At 32.4% G+C, this 19,586-nt stretch overlaps 2 protein-coding genes across 5 annotated transcripts; one reads left to right on the top strand and one right to left on the bottom strand.

Annotated features, from left to right (window-relative positions):
• Positions 1-1,177: 1,177 nt before the first annotated feature.
• Positions 1,178-12,636, bottom strand: LOC111287084 (signal peptide peptidase-like 3). Of its 2 annotated transcripts, XM_022877303.2 has the most exons (15): positions 12,296-12,636; positions 11,002-11,160; positions 10,620-10,731; positions 10,367-10,483; positions 8,772-8,929; positions 7,279-7,455; positions 6,761-6,795; positions 6,500-6,656; positions 5,817-5,870; positions 5,650-5,742; positions 4,684-4,826; positions 2,772-2,842; positions 1,799-1,882; positions 1,561-1,666; positions 1,178-1,356 (listed from the first exon to the last, which is right to left on the bottom strand). In XM_022877303.2, exons 1-14 carry the CDS (start codon positions 12,446-12,448, stop codon positions 1,566-1,568), a joined length of 1,614 nt encoding a protein of 537 aa, XP_022733038.2. In that variant the 5' UTR covers positions 12,449-12,636; the 3' UTR covers positions 1,178-1,356; positions 1,561-1,565. The 2 variants fall into 2 exon arrangements, with proteins under 2 accessions (XP_022733038.2, XP_089615114.1); XM_089758988.1 differs by having other exon boundaries at positions 1,178-1,666.
• A 536-nt stretch (positions 12,637-13,172) lies between these two features.
• LOC111288604 (uncharacterized) lies at positions 13,173-19,147 on the top strand. Of its 3 annotated transcripts, none has more exons than XR_016341342.1 (12): positions 13,173-13,384; positions 13,505-13,581; positions 14,392-14,467; positions 14,553-14,625; positions 14,717-14,768; positions 15,436-15,497; positions 15,755-15,836; positions 16,367-16,424; positions 16,518-16,604; positions 16,996-17,142; positions 17,552-17,645; positions 17,971-18,015. XR_016341342.1 is itself a non-coding variant. In XM_022879561.2 (12 exons), the coding sequence occupies exons 1-11, from the start codon at positions 13,296-13,298 to the stop codon at positions 18,061-18,063; spliced, it is 825 nt and encodes a 274-aa protein (XP_022735296.2). In that variant the 5' UTR covers positions 13,173-13,295; the 3' UTR covers positions 18,064-18,075; positions 18,889-19,147. The 3 variants fall into 3 exon arrangements, 2 of the variants coding, with proteins under 2 accessions (XP_022735296.2, XP_022735292.2); XM_022879561.2 differs by lacking the exon at positions 16,996-17,142 and adding an exon at positions 18,889-19,147 and having other exon boundaries at positions 15,773-15,836; positions 17,971-18,075; XM_022879557.2 differs by lacking the exon at positions 16,996-17,142 and adding an exon at positions 18,889-19,147 and having other exon boundaries at positions 17,971-18,075.
• Positions 19,148-19,586: the final 439 nt, after the last annotated feature.

Raw genomic sequence — 19,586 nt, 5'->3', positions numbered from 1 at the left:
ATTGTTTTTTTTTTTTTTTTTAATTTGTCTTCTTTAATATTCTCTTTTAATTTCAGCACCATATATTATAATTTTTAATTAAAGTGCCCACTAAATAAAAGAAAATGTTATATATTCATCCTAACACTTTTGTCCCACCTAATGTAATAATAATTTATTGATTAATTATAGTATCGTATATTTATGAATTACTTGATTGGAATGAATTATAATATCTTAGTTCATTTGTGCCCTTTAGCTTCTAAGGTATTATTAATGTTGGATACAATTTTTATTTTTTGCTATAAATATACATTATTCAATATTCAACAATGAGTAAATCAAACTAATAACAAAGTCCCAGTTTCTTAACTCCTTTTGCATTCCTAACTCGTGTAGGTTACTAAGAAGTTCAAGTGAGTATTTTTTATGTAAAATTATAATAAAATAATATAATATAATATTATTAATAAAATTAAATTAAATAATATCATTTTATTTTATATTTGATGTATATAAAAATTAAAATAAAATAATTTATTTATTTGTCAAAATTTTTCTTCTTCAAAATTTATATAATTTTTAAATATATAATTAAACATATAAATTTAATTTCATAAATTAAAAATAATCTATAATTAAACATGTAATTTAAATCTCATAAATTAAAAATAATCTTCACTTGAAAAAAGTTAAATAATCTTATATCAAAAGGATATTAATCCTCATTATAATTTTATCTGCATCTTTAAATACAAATCAAATATAATATAAAATAATTATTATTATATTTTATCAATAATTTTATGTATCAAACATGATCTTAACTATTTAAATATTATAAAAACTTTAAATTAAAATTATATAATTATTTAAACCCTTATTTTTTTATTATAATTAATTAAAAACCTTCAAACATTTATTTTCTTTCTATTAAATTTTTAAATATTTATTTTTATTCAATTAAACCCTTAATTGAATGATAATTGATTCATTTTCGTTCATAAAGACCATGAAAATATATGTTTGAAACCTTAATTGATCGCAATAAAATAATAAAAAAAATTTTGACGAATATACAACAAGGGATTAGATAATTATTAAATTTCATTCTAGGGCTTTAACCAAAAATAAAATAAGTTTAATAAAAAAGATAAACTTAAATTTTTTTTGGCCCCTCAAGCAACATGTATATTAATTGAAGAAAAAGAACTGAAAATTACTTGATTATATTTCTCTTCTCACAACATTGTACATCATGCCATTCCAATGGCACTGGAATCAGTTAAGTATTAACAACAAAAAGTACAAAAATTACCCTATGCTTGAAGTTATATCTGCTTGCCCACAATTTTTGCACAAACAAAAATGACACACCTGTATAACATTCCAGAATATTACAACATTAGCATAAATTTGGTGGTAAGAATCCAGCCATGATCACTAGATAGATGCAACAGAAGAGACAGGTCCGAAAACTCGAACTGTTGCCTTCTTTTGAACCCTGACCCTGCATTCGTGTAGATAACACCAAACCCATCTCTGTCTGATGATCAGCATTATCATTTTGAAGAAAATTACCTGCATCAAGCTTCTCCAGAGGGATTTGCCGTGGAAGATGACTCCGGGCTGTAATTCCAAAGCCCTTTTAGCTCTCCTCTTACTAAACCTAATATAACAGCAACACCTGAAAATGAAAAAAAAAAAATCAGAAGAAAGGGGAAGGGGCAAAAAGAGTTAAAACGAGACAGCGTATGAGACGCCTCCCAACAAGCCAGCCAGAACTGGCGTGTCCAGGTGGAATTATTAACTTTGTTACCTAGCGTACAAGGAACGAGATAGAGGAGTGCAGGTTGACCATGCCCATCCATTAGATATAACCCAAGGTATGTAAAGAAGAGGCCTGCCATGTGTGAAATTGAAACAAATAAGTATCACTATAGCTTCACAATAGTTATTTTCTTGATATCAAACTCTTTTTTAAAAGCTTTTCAGCCCATTAAATACAAGAATACACATCTGATATTCATTCATTTTCACAAATCAAACATCAAGGTTATTCGGTACTTTCAAGGAAACACACAATACCATGCTCATCATCGTACATAGTGTATGAAACATATAATTTGTTTCCCAAGATTAACCACCACATTTTAGAAACTACTAAACTAATGGCAATAGTTCGTGTGTGTGTGTGTGTGTGTGTGATCAATTATTTCCCCTCCAAGAGGAAACATCAACATCATATACCTGTATGTATTCCAGTAAAATTGACGGGAAATGATATAGATAATTTCACAGGCCATTTATATCCAGGCTTTAATTTGGTTTCATTTTGAATCAAATAAAGTTAAACCTGATGCTTTTGGCACTTACATGCCCATGAATAACAAAATTGCTCGTCAAAGCTACAGTGATAACCAGATATGATGACTTTAATTGAATATAAGTACATAACTAAGAAGATGCTGGTCTCAACATTTGCATATGCACTAGACAAAAATTGCCATGGTTTGAAATCAAAGAACATAAATGCCGGGTCAAAAAGTCATTGAAATCATTCCGAGTTAAATAAACATTTGTAAGGAAGGTAGACAAGGAACAGAAATTGCAAAGACAGAAACATCAATAAACTAAACTCAGTTTAAACTTAAGAGGAAGCCTGATGAAACTATTATATTTCACAGATAAAATATGTTATTCTCGCATAAGGTGGGAAAGAAGTCTTAGAGGCATGGTAAAGAAGGAAGGAAAAAAAATAGCATAGCAAACCATGAGGCATGCACACTCACCAAATCCATAGCCAATTATCAACCAAAGAAAATACCCATTGGCAAGATGCTTCTTGTTTTCTTTATCATATCTGAGACAACCAAACAGGAAAAATAATCATAAACCCATATATAACAAAAGGATGAAAACCATTCAAAAACAAGGCCATGAAAAAGAAACAGACCAGTCCGCAATATTAACATTAAACCAAAAATTAACACTAAAACCGGTTCAAATACCGAACCAGTCAGGTCTAATCCAGTTCAACCAGGTGTTTCACCAGTTTTTGACCAGCCCGACAAACACCCAGCTCAAATCCCCCCTTATTGAACCAGAAAGCATGCCTGGCAACCTAAAGACTTGATAATAAAGATCAATGTTGCTATACATCCCAAACTTGTTGGATCTGCAATATAATCCCTTCCTAGTTCTTTTTAGAAAGGTAAGAAAAATTCAGACAATTTCTACCCTTTCATTCTGCTTGTATTAATCCATTTTTAACACCCGCACATACATAGAAAAGGTTTCAATGTTAAAAGTGGTCCAGTCAATATATAGCGTGCTTAGCATTAAGAGTTTATTTATTCATGGCATAGTCCTTGGTCAAGATCTAGTAAAGCAAGAGCATAACTATTTCATAGAATCATAGAATCATAGTTTTAGAGGTGGCAAAATTAACAAGTCCAAAAGACACAACATCCCACCTATTCTGACACACCATAACCTGGTTTGACTCTAAAAGTCAACAAATGATGTGACCACGAATCCAAAAGCAACCTACATTCAACCTGTCTGACTGCTTAGCTTGGTAGAGGAAAAAAGGTGGCAAAAGTTGACATTACTTGAACTGCTTGAAACTCAACAGCACAATATAAATGATTCAATAAATCAATGATTCAAACTTAATCTAACCCAACCCTACTGATGCAACTGCCACTTATAAGCTCTGAAGGTTTCAGAATAAAATAATGAGCCGCCCTTTAACTTTCATGTCTCCTTAGAGAATAAATCCATGTCCTTTAAATGGAAAACAAAAGTTATTACTAGATTTACTTTTAAAAATAATTGACCTTAATTTTAGATTCTCCAAGTGCAAAGAAAACAACAAAAGTCAATGCCTTCTAACTATAAATATTTCTAACTTGCTACTACCTAGCTTATTCAAATAAAATGAAATTGGACAACGGAATTAGCATGGCTTCTTCTTAGACTGATTTAAATTGCAATTAAGCCCTCATGTGATTTTACAGAATAAAATAATGGATCTCTGGTTTCGGACATTACAGTTGGCTGCTTTGGAGATTATTTCGTTGATAAAAGGACTTTCAAACTCAAAATTTAACAGGACTTCCTCCCTACTAAAGCAAGTAGTTCAACTAGAAATCAAATAAAACAACTGATTTTCTGTATGCTATGCTGAACGTAGACATAAGAGGTTTGGCACAAAAATTTTTGAAGCCGCATGGGCAAGTTTAGCTCCATCCAACTCTATGGGGATTATAAATGAAGTCATTGCTATTATAGCATATTTCAAATTGGTCTCATTTCCAATAGTATTTTCTAGCTTAAAAGTCACATCCAACATCTTTTAAAGCAGCTTTTCATCGGCTTGAAAGCAAGTTGTATCAAAAAGAGTCTGATATAACCAAACTAAGAAAAAGGGTTAACGACTTGTTATATCATCCCAGATGATTGAGCAAAGTACATAAGGGAAAATAACAACTACGAAGATGGAATATACACAACAATGCTGTCTCAAATGTTTCTTCTGCTTTCCTTCTGTTTTTTATGCTACCATTTAGGGAGGGCATTACCAAAAACCCATAAAAAAAAGAGCCTTTTAATATACTTAACTACAACAAAAACAATCACTGAAAACTTTGCTTCTTGGTATTAGATGATAAAAGCTAACAGAATAAAGAAAATTGGTACCTGAAAGCAAATGCAACAAGCAAACCAGGAAATAGAATATCCCCAAATCCAATCATATCATAGCCACCCCATGGATCAAAAACTCTAGGAACTCTCAAGAGCATAGGAATTGATTCTCCACCACTATTGTCACCTCGAGCAACCTATTAACAAGAGCAAAATGTTAGAGATCAAAGCTCATCCAGGACTGTCACCTTATATTATAAGTCTGTAGGTTGACGGGATGTTTAGTGTAATTGTAAAAAGAAAAACAAAACAAAAGAGGGGCCATCAAGACCACTTTTACTAAAGTGGAATTTTGGGCATGGAGCAGGATTTTACATTTACTAAAAGTATAAACTATTGTCAAGTTCTAGCATAGTTAAAAATAAAATATTATGCAGCTGGATTGACCTACCAATTCAACCAGTTTACATATGAAGCAAACCCCGAAACACATTGACCATCTAAAACACTATTGATTCTTGCACACATCTAACCAGTTTACATAGGAAGTTCTAGCATATTTTACTCATGTTTGACTTATAAGAAATGATTTCTAGATTACAAAGTATGCGTGGTTCTTACTGCTCGAGATTACTTTGCACAGCTCCTTGTTGGAGCTACTAAGCTGAATTTATTGTATTTTTCTTTTGACTTTTCTTCTGATGGGATACATGAGAAGCATATGAGAAAATTCATAGCTTCAACCAAACCAAACAAGGAACCAACCTTTGTTCTATCAAAATATATTTGATCGAGTTATCAAAAGGAAATTATGAGACCATGGCTTTCTAAGTTTATAAACTGCCATGATTGACACTTTGATGGTATTGTATTAAGTAATGAGAAAGACGCGGCTGCTCCATTGGATGCAAATATTCAATACTTTAATTGAAGTCAAACCAAAAGACTAGTCAATGCTTAACAACAACTAACACAAAGCAAAGTAGTTTCAATTCAACAACCAAAAGGATGAGCACTTACTGCAATCATCACACTCTGATGGAATATAAGTGGTGATAGGAAGACCCAGAAGATGTCATAAACAAATGCACAACAGAGAAGCACTGTAGCAACCTGAGTCATGAAGAACAATCAGGGCAAGGAGAGAAACATAATTCATTATTACAAGATAAAAGAAATCATAGTACCTTGATATTAGGTAGTCGAGCCAACTGTAAGACTGTTATCATCAAACAGATACCCTTTTAAACCCAAAAAAAAAAAAAAAAAGAATCAATTTTAAGGTAGTCAACAAATGAGAAGCAAAAGGCATTTGAACAATGAAGGAACCACTTCTATGCAGAAACAATAGCAATCAAACTTAATGCTAACCTCAAGTTACCTAAAACAACACAGAAATGAGTAGGTGAAACAGCAGCAATTAAAATAAAAAGGAATAACAATGGATATCATCAGGAATTAAATATAGGATCAACTAAATTGCAATCATAAGATCCTAAATAACACTTTTTTAAAAACCCAATCATGCCTACCTAATTCAACAGTTTGAATTATGCTGTGTTCTAGTACCGTCCATGTTAGTAGAATCACTTCTAAACAACTCTCTAACTCTCTGATTTTCTTATCAGAATCTCTCCTATTCTAAACCTTGCATTACTCTTACGATTTCCAACCCTCTTAACATAATTAACCCTAAAACTTAATCTCAAAATCCTTCTTGTTTCCCTACAATAGCATCAATTTGTTGACAATTTCATACAACCTTCTTTCCTGTCCTACAATTGGCCTCAATTCCCACACCCCCCCCCCCCCCAAAAAAAAAAAAACCCATAATCAGTCCGGAATACAAGTGGTGGTATGGGAGACTTACAAGAATATTTTGGCCCACCCATGAATATGAGGCTCGCCGATTGACAGCCCAGACAACAGCGAATATCAAGCAGAATATTGCAACCACAAATGAGACAATAGAAACCTCCCCACAGAGAGGCAAATTCAGTGTCTTCTGTGGACAATTTCTACATTTTCTGCTTGTACACTTATGTTAGGAACAGGAACAAAAAGAAACTAGATCTTGTAAAACAGCTATTTGACAGTTTTAGTAGAAAAGACAAGCAAATTTCAAGCATACCTTACTATTGGCGTCATAATGCAATTGTGCATCCCCTGAAAAAAAAGAAGTCCTCAACAGATATACAACACAGAGGTTGATAAAAGAATACATCCCTTTGAAAAAACAAGCAAATAACAAGAAAATAGAAAAACAGGAAAAGTAAAAGAGGGAAAAATAGCTACTTCTCTACCGTTCATATGCATGTTGCAGAAACAGATAACACAGAAAATGGTGTTTTCGTACATAAAATATGCAGAAGTACAGCATTGAACCTATCCACTTATGCATTTCTAGTCGTTACTTGTATATATTTATCGGCCATGGTTATATATTTTAAGCTAATATTTTCTGCATTGCAGTTCCATTTGCAAACAACCAGCTACAAAAATGTAAAAAAAAAAAAAAAGGGAAAAAAACCAATGACTTAAAAGTGTAGTTTGCTTTTAACATGCCCTGTCTGACCATTAGTAGATTCAAACATGCATACAAACATACATGATAAATAACATATTAGGCACAAAAAACAATTATGTTACCTGAACACCACCAATGCAGAAGAGTACAATCAGCAACCAGACAAACCAAGTGGACATGAAAAAATAGAGTAGCACCAGAAAAGCGGACGCTGTTATCACAAAAACTACAGCACCCTTTGCACTAATATCAAGGATTTCCTCATCATCACTACTGCCTGTTCCAGTTTTGGAAGATTCCTAGTCAATAGCAGCAAAAGTATATCACTTAAATTTCCTTTCAATAATCAGCGATATCATGCTATAAGGATAGAATCAGAAAGAAAACTGAGAATTCAACTATACAAAGAAAAGGAAGAGACAAATTAGTATAAAATGGATATGGTTTCTTCACACAACAAATCCAAGTAGCAATAAAACTAGTTTTCTCTGGCAGAACCAACCTTAGATGTAGGACTATGTATTCTACAAACATCTAAGGTCTATAGATATAATTTGAGTAAAAAGTTCAGTCCGGCATTACCAGGGTTAATTGCTTATGGAGAGACTAGTTAACCAAGAATCTATAATATCCACAATATAATAACATAATATGATATTTTATATATAAAAATTACATTCACGAGTAATTAGTTATTGAGTTAGACATGAATCCTATCAAATTGAATCTCAACGGTTAAATCTTATAAAATCCCTAATTTCATTTTTATCTTTAGTTCCTCAGTTCTAACATTAACTAATCACTTAGAACATTAAAATGTTAAAAGATTTTCACTGGTGCTTCAATATTTATATTTTAAAAATTGTTGTATGTAAAATTTCAATATATAATTTGAGAACATATCAAAAACAAAAATATTCATGGAAACTCTAATAAAGTTTCTTGTTTTATATCAAAGAAACTATGACATCATCAGTTCATATTTGGAACAACTTTTGAAGAAAGTATTAAGTGCAATAAGTGTTGATGATATAGTACCGATTGCATATGCACTTTTAATTCCTTGAAAAGGACCTTAGTTCAAGAGATCCCATTGCAGTGTCATGTGACAACATAAAATCTTTAATAATTTATTGCAATAATAAAAAAAACACCATACTACCCATCAAACTGGCATTTGAGAGATATAAGAAACTATATAGATGCTAAACATCTAGCAACTCATTGGATGATAGAAAAATATCTCAAAAGAGAAACACTTAATTGTATACTGCATATGAGGCCACCCACCAATCAGAAAACAGTCACAAAGGACAGCCATGAACTTACTTTGAAAGGAAAACAGTTATACAAATAACCACCCGGACTTCAAAAATAGCTTGAGCTGATTATGAGCACCAATCAAATTTCTTGGAAGGTGATATTACCATCAAAGTCATTTGTACAGGAATACTAATATGTACTCAAAATTTTAAGATAACCTAGATGATATGTAATTCATGCACATGACAACCAATTATTCCCTATAATCAACAAATATCTGTAAGACACACATGAATATACAGAATGCAACTATAAACTTCATAACAATGATAGAGAATAGAATGTGGTAAACCTTTGGCAATAATTCATTATAATGTTCACCAGTATGCTGAGAAGTACCAAACTCTTGCCAAAGTGAAGCAGTAACAATTGTGCCAACAGCCATTGCCCACAAAAATATCACTGAATAATCCATGACAGGACGAGTTGGTGCATATAATAAAAGTTCCACTGCATTGGAAATTAACATGATTTGGTTTATATGAATCATCATATGAAAATAAACTTAAAAGATTAAAAAGAACGTATGCATCAAGAATGTACATGTAAATATACCCAAAGCTAAAACTAACAAATGCATAAACAATCAGTAGTTATAGAAGATCAAATAAACCATTATTTATATATATTGTTATTTTCATGTAAATTACACAGATACTATTTAAATATTCAAGTTTAGACTATTGCCCCAAGAAAAAAAATCTTAGTAGCAAAAGTGTGAACCTCAAATAAAGAACCAGTGCAAAAGCATGAACCTCAAATAGAGAACTGAAGCAAAATCGTGAATCTCAAGTGAAGGACAAGCACTCATAATAGCAACCAAGGTCAAACTCAACCAGGAATTGCTGGGAGAAGTTTTGGTCACAAGACATTAGGCTTAATTTGGGATTCAGGGAGGAAAAAAAAAAAAGAATAAAAATATAGACATGAAAATCATGAGCCTTGTTGGGACTAGATGTTACAAACTGAAGCACAATGAAGTGCAACCTACAATAGATATTCAGGACATGATTTTCTTTCTCTCCATATTTTATCCGTATGTTACTTTGTTTCTTAACTTTCCCTGACATGATTCCATCCCCTCAAGCTTCCGCTGAAAAAGTCCCAGCATCAACTCAGACCTGAATTCTTTTTTTTTATTAAGGCATAATCTCAAATCCCCAGTGATATTATTATCTGCTTGAAAATTCAAAAAAAAAAAAAAAAAAAAAACCATTTTAATGGATGTTCAGATCACCCCGATGTTTACTATCAAGAAAAGCAGAAAGCCACAAATTCTTATATTAAAAGTTCATACATAGCGGAAATGACATTGAAGACTTTTTCTAGTAATCCTAACAAATTTTCTTATCCTTTGCAAAGCTTAAAGTTTGCTTACACTGATGCACAACTATATAGAAACATGCATGTTCAACCACACAAACCTGCACATTGTGGAAGATGTATACATAACCGCAAAATGAAAAACCTTATATTAATGGCATTAAGCAATTTCTTCATTTAGATTTGAATCATTTAAAATTTTTATTTACCTAATCACAGGATGATAAAGTGTTTCCTGAAATCAAAGGATAATAAAGTGTTTCCTGAAAATGTTTGCCCATTCTCTATAAAGCTGTGCCGAACAATAGGTTAGACATGTTTCTACACTAAATTCACTCAACCAAGCCTTAATCAAAAAGCTAGTTGCATTTGGCAGGTTTAATATCTTCCTGTAAAAAGGTAGCCCTAATCCGATCTAGAGGTTTAAGTGCATTCCCTCCTACATCATCATAACTTTCAGAACAAGAGATCCTAGTTTCTAACAATCTAGGAAATAGCTAATGTACATCTGAAGAACAAAATAAGAGGAAAAAAAGGACATATCATATGAGCTAAAATGCTTACCACGTTTGTCTGCCATAGATTTGTTAACTAAATCTCCCGCTGATTTTGGAATCATCACAACAGGTATTGAAATATTTAAAGAAGTATCATTCTCAGAACAAACCATCTTGTAAAGCTCTGTATAAATTATAAAAAAGGAATCTCATGTAAAAGACTGATAAATAATAACATTCTTTCAATCAATCTTCCAAATGAACTGCAAAACAAAGTTTAAAATACATATAGCATATGCTGGCAAACAAAAAATTATAACCTTCTTTGTCATTTATCACCAGCAAGGCTGCAGCACCTCCTGACTGTGCAACTTTTGCCTTAGTTATGAAGTCACAATCACCACGTGTAGACAAGACTACAGAACTAGATAGCTGTAATAATAAAATTCTAACCATAATGCATCTTAAATTTTCATTTGGCTTAGATCACATTATAGTGCTTATGAAACTATTAAACTTTATTCAAAATTTAAGAAAAGTATTATCTCAAAACTTCAAAGTTTTCCCAAACTTCATAAGTTGCCATGGTCCTCTCAGAACTTAGAGAAGTTTAGAGGACTCCTGATAAAACAAAGCCAAACGACTCCTGGAGAGGCAAGTTCACCAAAAATTTTGTGAGAACATGATAAATCAAGACAGAACCTTTGAAGAAGAATTAGAACAGCCATTTAGGGGATTTGAGAAAACTGTGGGCAATTTGGGACTTTTGTTGGCTTCCTCAGGCAATGATGCTCCAAAGCTAGCAGTTAACCCAGCTAAATCTTCACCTTCAACACCATCAACCCAGATCTTCAACTTGACCTGGAAGATTGGAACTCAATTATTAAGGAATTAATGTAAACACATACTATAACTCTAACATATGAAAATCAGATGGGCCTACCATGCCAAAAATCTCATTCACTACTTCTCTTTTATCTATTTTTCTTTAGAATAAGTTTCAAGATCAACCAACAAAGTAATCAGCTTCTTTCATAATACTGCAAAACTTACTAAAATAACAGTAAAAAACCTTCAGATCATTAACAAAAACTCAAAATTTTCTTTATCACTAAAACAACAGGTGTACAACATTATTTTTATTACAAAAAAAATTCAATTCCACACATATCCCTTAGACAACCACACCAATTTCCTAAATCCCAGGAACTGAAATTTTCAAGGTTGATCCTCGCCTTTCTCATAATTATCTTTCAGTACTTTTTACTGTATCATTATTGTCATATAACAGCACTACTTTGCAGCAGCTTGATCTTCCAGATAAAACCTCTCTTCATTTACATTTTTGCACCCCAGCACTCCTTTGTTTCAAATAACTAGCAACCAGTTTAATTCTTCCTTTCTAACAAACAATCTCAAGCCCCTTTCTATACAAATGCAATTCCTAAAAGCCCCCTAATTTGAACCTCTATCTCGTTAATGAATCCCACCCATGCAGATTATCCAAATTTTTTGGAGATATTAAACAAATTCAAACACAATAGTGTTCCTGATGACGCCATTAGACTTAGGTTATTTTCGTTATCCCTTGGATACTGAACTAAGAATTGGTTGTCCTCCATGAAATTTTCCACAATCATGTTTGTAATAATTTCACTATGGAATTTACCACCAGCAGGCAAATTGGCTGCAACCAACACCCCCAAATTCAATTCCACTATCCCCACCAATGTTTCTTTCCATTGTTCTCTCCAATTAAAGAAAAAGGAAATCAATTTGTTCTTTATATTTCTCTATCTCTCTACCTCTTTTCCTCATAACCCTAAAAATGAAAAAAAAATTCTTAAGGGAGCTAATACAAATTGGAACTATTTCAAATCATTTGGGAATTCAGATCGACAATTAACCAATTAAAAAATAACATATAATGCCAAAAGCATGTAGCAATGTCGTAAATTCTAATAATAACAAAAAAGAAAAAAAGAAATGAAATTACCAATTTGAAAGGATTGTTACAGGAAGGTAACTTGGGGCCATCATCCTGAGAATCATCGTCGGCAGTGGCGGCTACGGCAAATGAAAAAGTCACGAAAAATAATAAAGGAAGAGCCGCCAAAAAGCGGCGTCGGCTCCCCAGAGGAATCGACATAGTGGTGTGGCAAATTTTTGATTGGAGCGGATTTCTTTCTCTTTCTCTAAGGAAAGTTAGATGATTGAAACGGGAAAGGGAAATTATAATTTTTTTTTGTTAGTTGAAATATTTTTTGGTCGCGTTCCCGTCAGAGAAAAACACGTTCCCTTCTGCAAATAAACCGAACGGTTTGGGGCAGAGAATGCGCAGAGTTACGTGTAAATCAGTAATAAATAGTGGATATTATATTCGTGTATTTATTTTGTATCATGAAAATTAATTTAAATTATAATTAAAAATTAAAAATCTAAACGATACCCTTCTAAAAAAAATTATATGAGTAAATTGAGTTAAATTTTAAATTTATAAAAATTAAAATTGTTATATTATAATTTATGTTATATGTTAAATATTAAATATATTTTTATAAATATAATAATTTTAAATAAATAAAAATAAAAATATATTATAATTTAAAATTTTAACAATAATTATATATAAATTTAATAAAATAAAAAATACATATTTTGTAACAATAAAAATTATATATTTAATTTTTATATAAAATATCATATTAATACATAAATTTTAATATTTTATAAATATATAAATTATCGTATTGATATTTTATTTGTTTTTATTAAATTTAAAAAAGAATTTTTTTAAAAATTCTAAAATATTCTTTATTGTATTCATATTTAAAATTATTTTATCCAATAAATAATAATTAAGTTGAAGGGGCACTTGGGCTGTCCCTTCAACCGATAACTTGCATTCTGGAGTGTCGGAGCTCAAAGGGAGACAGGACATAAACGAAGCAAAAAAAACAAGAAATTGTTGATCGGTGCTAAAATCCAATCTGAGAATGTCCAAATCAAAATCCAAGTTATGTTTATCATGGGTTTTCCTTCTACAACTCCTTGTTGAATTCTCATGGACAATTGCAGCTCCCAGGTACATTACAATCTGAGAGAGAAAAAAGTATTTTCTTGGCATTTTTATCATCGAAATGCTTGGGTAGTTTTCTTTTTTCTGCGTTTTAATTAAAGAAATTTCATGGGGCTAATTTTCTAGGAAGGAGATTGGCTTTCCAGAGAGGCGCATATGCAGAACAACAGTTCAAGGAAGGTATTTGTTATCTGATGATAATGGTATGTTAGTCAATTCTTAATTTTTCATTGTGGACTGCCATGTTGAAGCTTTGGAATTTATATATTTTGAAAAAAAATAGATAAGGATTTTTAGTTGTTAGCAGAATTAAATATTGGAAATATATAGGGAAAAGGGTATGAAAATCTGAATGAGGAGAATCAAAAGCTGTTCCCTTTCTTGCAAGTATGGGGTTGTACACGGTTTCTTCCTTAGAGTCGTTGAAGCAGAACATTCTTCTTTATCCAAATGATTGGAAAGCATTATTACCAAAGATATACACCTGTTCGCCGTAGTTTATACAGTCTCATCTTTTGCTATATCAGAACATTGGTCACAATGTAACATCCCAATTTCACAACAGAATATTCTAATACCAATTATGGATACTTGCACCCAACCTGCGAGGTATTATCCGTTTTGATGTGAATGTCTCACGGTTGTCCAAAAAAAGGTGCCTCACAAGTATGGGTTTAAGTCTTTACGTATGTACTATGGCAAATCCTGAGGCTTAATGTGGAATTCAGATGTTACACACAAACAAACAGAAGGGTAAGAAAACTATTGAGATATAGAATGGGAAGGAGAATGGAAGAAATTTGATATGATGTGTTTAATTTCACGGTCGTTTCTTTAATTTCCATTCAACTTTCTAATTACTTGTTAATGCATACTGTCACTACTTGAGAGTCTGCCTAACTCTTAATTGTAATTCTAACTTTGGTTGTTGTGTTAAATATTGTATCTAATCAGTCTGGCTTTTAATCGTATCTTTTAGTTTCATTAGGTTCACACCATTTTTTACATTGTAGGCTATGTGTGTGATGCTCTCTCATTGGATCCACAATCCCGTTGCTGTCCTGAAAGAGGAGACAAATTCTCTTGTCAGTGAGTTTTTTCACTAATGTCTCCATGATGCTGACTTGAACACAATCTTGATGGTACCTTGTAACACTTCTGTTCTCATTTGCAGTCGATGCAATGTTCTTTCGCAGTGTTGTAACTCCTATGAATTTTGTGTTTCATGCTGCCTGCACCCTGCACAAGTATCACTCTTCTTTTGTTCTTCCTTTTTTGGCTAATTATCATATATATGGATAGGCATAATTAAAATTTACTCCGAGATTTCTTTTGCAGACACAAAAGGAACAAGTACTGAAATTGAAAATAGCTAAGCCATCTACATCAGGTAAGTTTATAGTTTTGGTAGCCACAATTGTGCATTTCCTTCTGAAGAGGGGCAGTGGAATGAAGTTTCCTGCTTCTGCTAGAATGTTCATGTCTGTTTTCATGGCATGAAAACAGTCTGCCATTAACATTTCTGATACTTGTCTCTTCTAAATTGATGCCATTTTGTATGGCAACATGTTTGTGATTAATAAGAACCTTATTTTCAACCATTATTATCTGCTGCAATAAAAACCCTCAGATACTCTTTTTTCTTTGGACATTTTTTTTCTAAAAGCATATTTTCACATTATGACAATTATACATCATTAACTCCTTTTGAGGTATTTCTTTTGCTTCCTTTCTTACGAATCATCAGTTTGTAAGATAGCTTATCTGGCACTATATTAGCTGCTTAGAAATCTCCTATGGTAGAAGCTCTTGCAATATTCTTTTGAGATGGTTGTGCCTAAGTTTGGGACTACGAAATTAAAAATTAAGATAAAAATTTATTTTGATTGGTCTATTCCCGATTCTGAGTAATTACTGACCCTTATCTTCTTGGTGTGGTAGTTTGTCCTACTGATTTTCTTTCAACCATGCTGTAGCTACCATTTAATGGATTCTCTAAGAGGTGCTAGGTCATCATAACTTTTCTTTCTTCTGTTTCTTTTGCCTCTTTTTGGCAGGAACTTATATGAGCGTCTTTGATTTTTGTGCTGGGAGGTGTCGTCATAACTCTGAAAGTGTGGTAAGTGATATTCTATAGATATAGGAATATATTTACGGTGCCCTGGATCATTTCTTTTTATTTTTGAAAGAAAAAGGAGATATCTAGGTATCATTTCCTGGAAATCATTGGTGGTAAAGACTGTGATGCTAATGATATTAGTCACAAACCAAAATAATGGCCTCCATTTAATGTAATGACCTGTGTCATTTTCTTCACTAGTGACATTTCTTTAGGTAATATATGTGATTCAAATAAGAGTGACAAAGGTTGGTTAGATGAGCTTTATGTTTCAGGTTCATGAAAATGCTTATGTTAGCGAATTTCATCATTGCTTTTCTCTGCCATCAAATTCTTCTGGTACATTTCAACATAACTTCTCTTTTTATGTTATTATTATTATTATGTCTTTGGCTCGTCCCTTGTAGATATTTTACATTTGCAAACCTTATATCTTCTTCTTAAATTCTGGTCCTCTGATGTAGCACAAGATATGAAAAGAAAGAGAAAAGAAAGAACAGAGAGAAATCAGAATGAAAGGAAAGAAACAGAGGAAATTGAGAGGGTAATGGATGAGCCGTGGAATGGAAAAGAGGGGATCTCAATAATCTAAAAGCTTGTAGAAAGTGATATAAACTACTCCACAATACTTGCTAAATAAGAATAGACTAATTAATTGGATAATGTTAAATACTGTAAAATCATTATTGAGCCCATAAAATATAAGAAACAATCTTATATATATTTTTGTGCACAATAGTGACACCCTTTCTTTTGATATTTTTGAATTCGTATGGCTATGCTGTTTGAATCAACAATTCCCTTTCTGATTCAGTTCTGTTGGCAGCAATTTAGTATTAAATTATATGGTTGAATTTTCCTTGCAACAGGCTCCACTGTCACACCTTTAGAAGCCAGACTAAATGGAATTAATGTTGTAATTGGAAGGTGAATGTCCATTGCAATTGTTTCTGTTTCTTGATTCTAACTTGTAATACTCTGTCGTGCTAATACTTTTTCTCTTTTTCCCATGAAACAAAGGCAAGGAGAGTCTTGTGATTCAGTTTGCAAGTTAAATGGACAATCATGTGTACTCAACAAGCTTTTGATACTTAACCAGTGTGATATGTAAGTTCTTCACCATCTTTTTCCTTTTTTCTTTTTTTTAATATTTGGTTTTGCTGTTCATTATTTGCTCGAGTACGTGGCTAAATATTTTTTGGAGTGTCTTCATCTGTTTGGTTGATCTCATCTACCTGCAATTGCAAGAAACATACTACACATAAAGAACTACATGCAGTTTGAGAAGAGCCTAAAACGGACATGCACACATGAATTCCGACATGCTGTATGGGTTGGGATAATTTGCAGTAGCTCTATTTTTTTTAGATATTCTCTTTAGCTTCCTGTTAAGAGACAAGCTTTTATTTCTTCTTTTTTTTTTTTTTAAAGAGAACAGACAAGCTTTTATTTTCCCTTTGTCACCCTCTTTCTCCTCACACTATGTGTATGGCCTAAGGCACAAGGGTGAGCTTCAGTAGCCTTCTCGAGCTGAGCTTAATTTGGCTCCTTACAAGTTGAAAGGCCAATCAATTAACAAAAGTAAGTGAGGAAGAACAAAATAACCTCATGCAAAAACTGCCTCAACTATCTACTACATCTTATGGTGATTTCTCCACTTTACCTATTTTGATTTTATGTTTGTCTTTTGCGTCATAAAAAATTTTGCTGAAAATTATGTACCATTAAATGATAGAGAGATTGCCTTATGAGCATGATGCTAGGTGGTTTTGTTAAAGTTAGGGTAAATTATGGAAGCCTTCTTGTTATTACACTTGTCCTGGTTGTACTTTTGAAAAGCTACTACTGAATCAGCTGAATTTTGTCAATCCTTTTAAATATGCTGTATTCCCCACATATTTTTTATTTTTGGTTTATAACATCCAAGGAAAGTGTAGTTGTAATCAAACAGGGAGGTTGTTAACAATTTGTGCTTGAAGTTATTTTATATTGATATGTTTCCTGCACTTCGAATATCTTCTTAGATTTTGGTTTGAGTTATTTTTTGTAAACAGTATCCAGAAATATATGAGCTGCAAAGGAGCATGCTTGGCAAGTGTTGGAGCTGATCAGCCAGCAGAAGTTGCTGATGATGCTCCCAAACATTTGGTATATTTCCTTTTTTCCATGAAGCATTATATTTGCAGAACTGTATATCTACCTGACAATTTATTGATTAGTTGGAATGGTTTGAACATGTCTTTTGAAACTTTCATTAGCATGTAGCTATATCATCCCCAGTTGCTTACCTTGCCATGGAAGTAAATTAAACTATGTGATAAACTTATTTTTTATGCTCATAATTGAAATAATTACTTTCTACTTGGTTTTTCATTTTTACGAAACGCAAATCATATTGTAAAATTGAAATCCTATCAATAAAATAAGAAAGTTAGAAATAAAACTTGAGAATTATATATTCCCTGTCTTTCAGAATCCAGGAGCATGCTTGTATACACAAACACAATCAATGCTGTCTTGTGATGGTTCACATCGGCATACCAGGAGACTTTGCCCCTGTGCATAGTGCATCATTTTGGTGAGTTTGGTTTACTTTTTTATTGTCAAGTAGGATTCGTTTTCCATGTCAGAAATTAAGAACAATGTTATTGACAAGTAGGAGCGGTGAAAACGTTTTTTAGGAAGAGAACTTATTGCCCTTTGATAGAATAAAAGGAGTTTGTAATGCTTTACAAAAAAAATTATGTAGGACTAATAATTTGAGAAGGACAGTTTTTCTTTTTTGATCACACATTTTTAGCTTAGCTGTCATTTGTTGATTTGTAAGCTTTTGAAATATTCAAGTCATTGAATGAGAATAATTTATGTTACCTGCCTTCTAACATGATGAAGATGAACTAATCTCTTTGACTTTATAATTTTTGTTAAAGCAATTGAACATCCGTTAAAATAAGTTTTAAGATTTCATCCTTAAATTCATGGTTATATTTCATGTCCATTTCAACTAAGTTGACGCATTTGTCACGGGCTCTGGTATTGGCACCTGCTCATGGCTCCAAGAGCATTCTGGAACCTTCTTGAATGGACCCTTACGCTCAGCACCTTGTTTCTCACCCTGGGGCTTGATCACACGATCTGTTGCTTGAGCCTTAGTGTTGTGTTCCATATCCAGTGCTTGGTCCTTGGCCTCCATGGTGCACATGCAGCACGAAACACATTTAAGCCAATGGACCTGGGTTCATCTTTAATTAGTTTAACCACTAACTGCCCTTCTAGAATAATTTGGTTACCTCTAAATCTAGTTGCAAAACTTTAGGTGAGCACAACCTTAACCTTGATAAATATCTAATTTTAATTGTTATATTGAAGGAAATTGTTGTGAAAATTTCAGGCATGAAGCACGTCTCAAATCTGTTCTCGGCTGTTTGTTCCCGAGCACTTGTCAAAGGCTTCCGACTTTCACAGGGTAAATTTTTGCAGAGAAACTATACACTTACCTGTTGGTCTTTTCATATTTACCCATTTGAACAGAAATGCGTGGAGTTGCATGTATGACATTGTTGTATGAATTAGAAGCAAAATGCCATTGACATGCTAATTTATGTTGAAGCATCCATGCAAATACAAGAGTCTTTAGATTTTTCTTTGAAGATGATTACGTTAGGCATGGTAGTGTGCCATCCTCGAATTATTGATTAAGGGTAAATTTCATCCATAATCCATAATCTTTTAATTTTGTTCTACTTACAGTTTTTAATTTTTGTATTATTCGATTTCAGTCCTTAATCTTTCAAAACAATTTCATTTTAATCCTTTACTTTTTCTATTGTAGCAAGGAAATTGAAAAATTCAAGCAATTTGTCATTGATATGAACTAGAAAATGGCAGTTATTTGCATGATAAAAAAAAAAATTGCCGGCTGCTTATTTTGAGCAACTGAACAGCAAACAGGAATTTCATCCATTAGCAACAAAAGAGACGTCCAATAAAAAGAATTAACAAGAAGTACATTAGCCACCAGAAAGATTGCACATTAACAATAAGGTCTAAATATAGCTTTAATCCGATACTTAGTTCATGTAATAATCT

The sequence above is a fragment of the Durio zibethinus genome, chromosome 4, assembly GCF_047325235.1.
Source record: "Durio zibethinus cultivar Kanyao isolate XHJ-2024 chromosome 4, ASM4732523v1, whole genome shotgun sequence".
Lineage (NCBI taxonomy): Eukaryota > Viridiplantae > Streptophyta > Magnoliopsida > Malvales > Malvaceae > Durio > Durio zibethinus.
Note: the sequence above shows the minus strand (reverse complement) of the source record. Positions and strands in the feature narration are given on the sequence as shown.

Bases quoted from the DNA above. Each gene is read 5' to 3' on its own strand.
- LOC111287084 (XM_089758988.1), bottom strand. From the start codon at position 12,448: ATGTCGATTCCTCTGGGGAGCCGACGCCGCTTTTTGGCGGCTCTTCCT. The intron at 5,871-6,499 runs GTAAGTCTCCCA...TGGGTTTAAAAG, and splicing joins GGGTGGGCCAAAATATTCTT to GGTATCTGTTTGATGATAAC. The intron at 1,667-1,798 runs GTAACAAAGTTA...TTTCATTTTCAG, and splicing joins TCTCGTTCCTTGTACGCTAG to GTGTTGCTGTTATATTAGGT.
- LOC111288604 (XM_022879557.2), top strand. From the start codon at position 13,296: ATGTCCAAATCAAAATCCAAGTTATGTTTATCATGGGTTTTCCTTCTA. The intron at 16,605-17,551 runs GTAAGTTCTTCA...TTTTGTAAACAG, and splicing joins ATACTTAACCAGTGTGATAT to TATCCAGAAATATATGAGCT. The intron at 17,646-17,970 runs GTATATTTCCTT...CCTGTCTTTCAG, and splicing joins ATGATGCTCCCAAACATTTG to AATCCAGGAGCATGCTTGTA.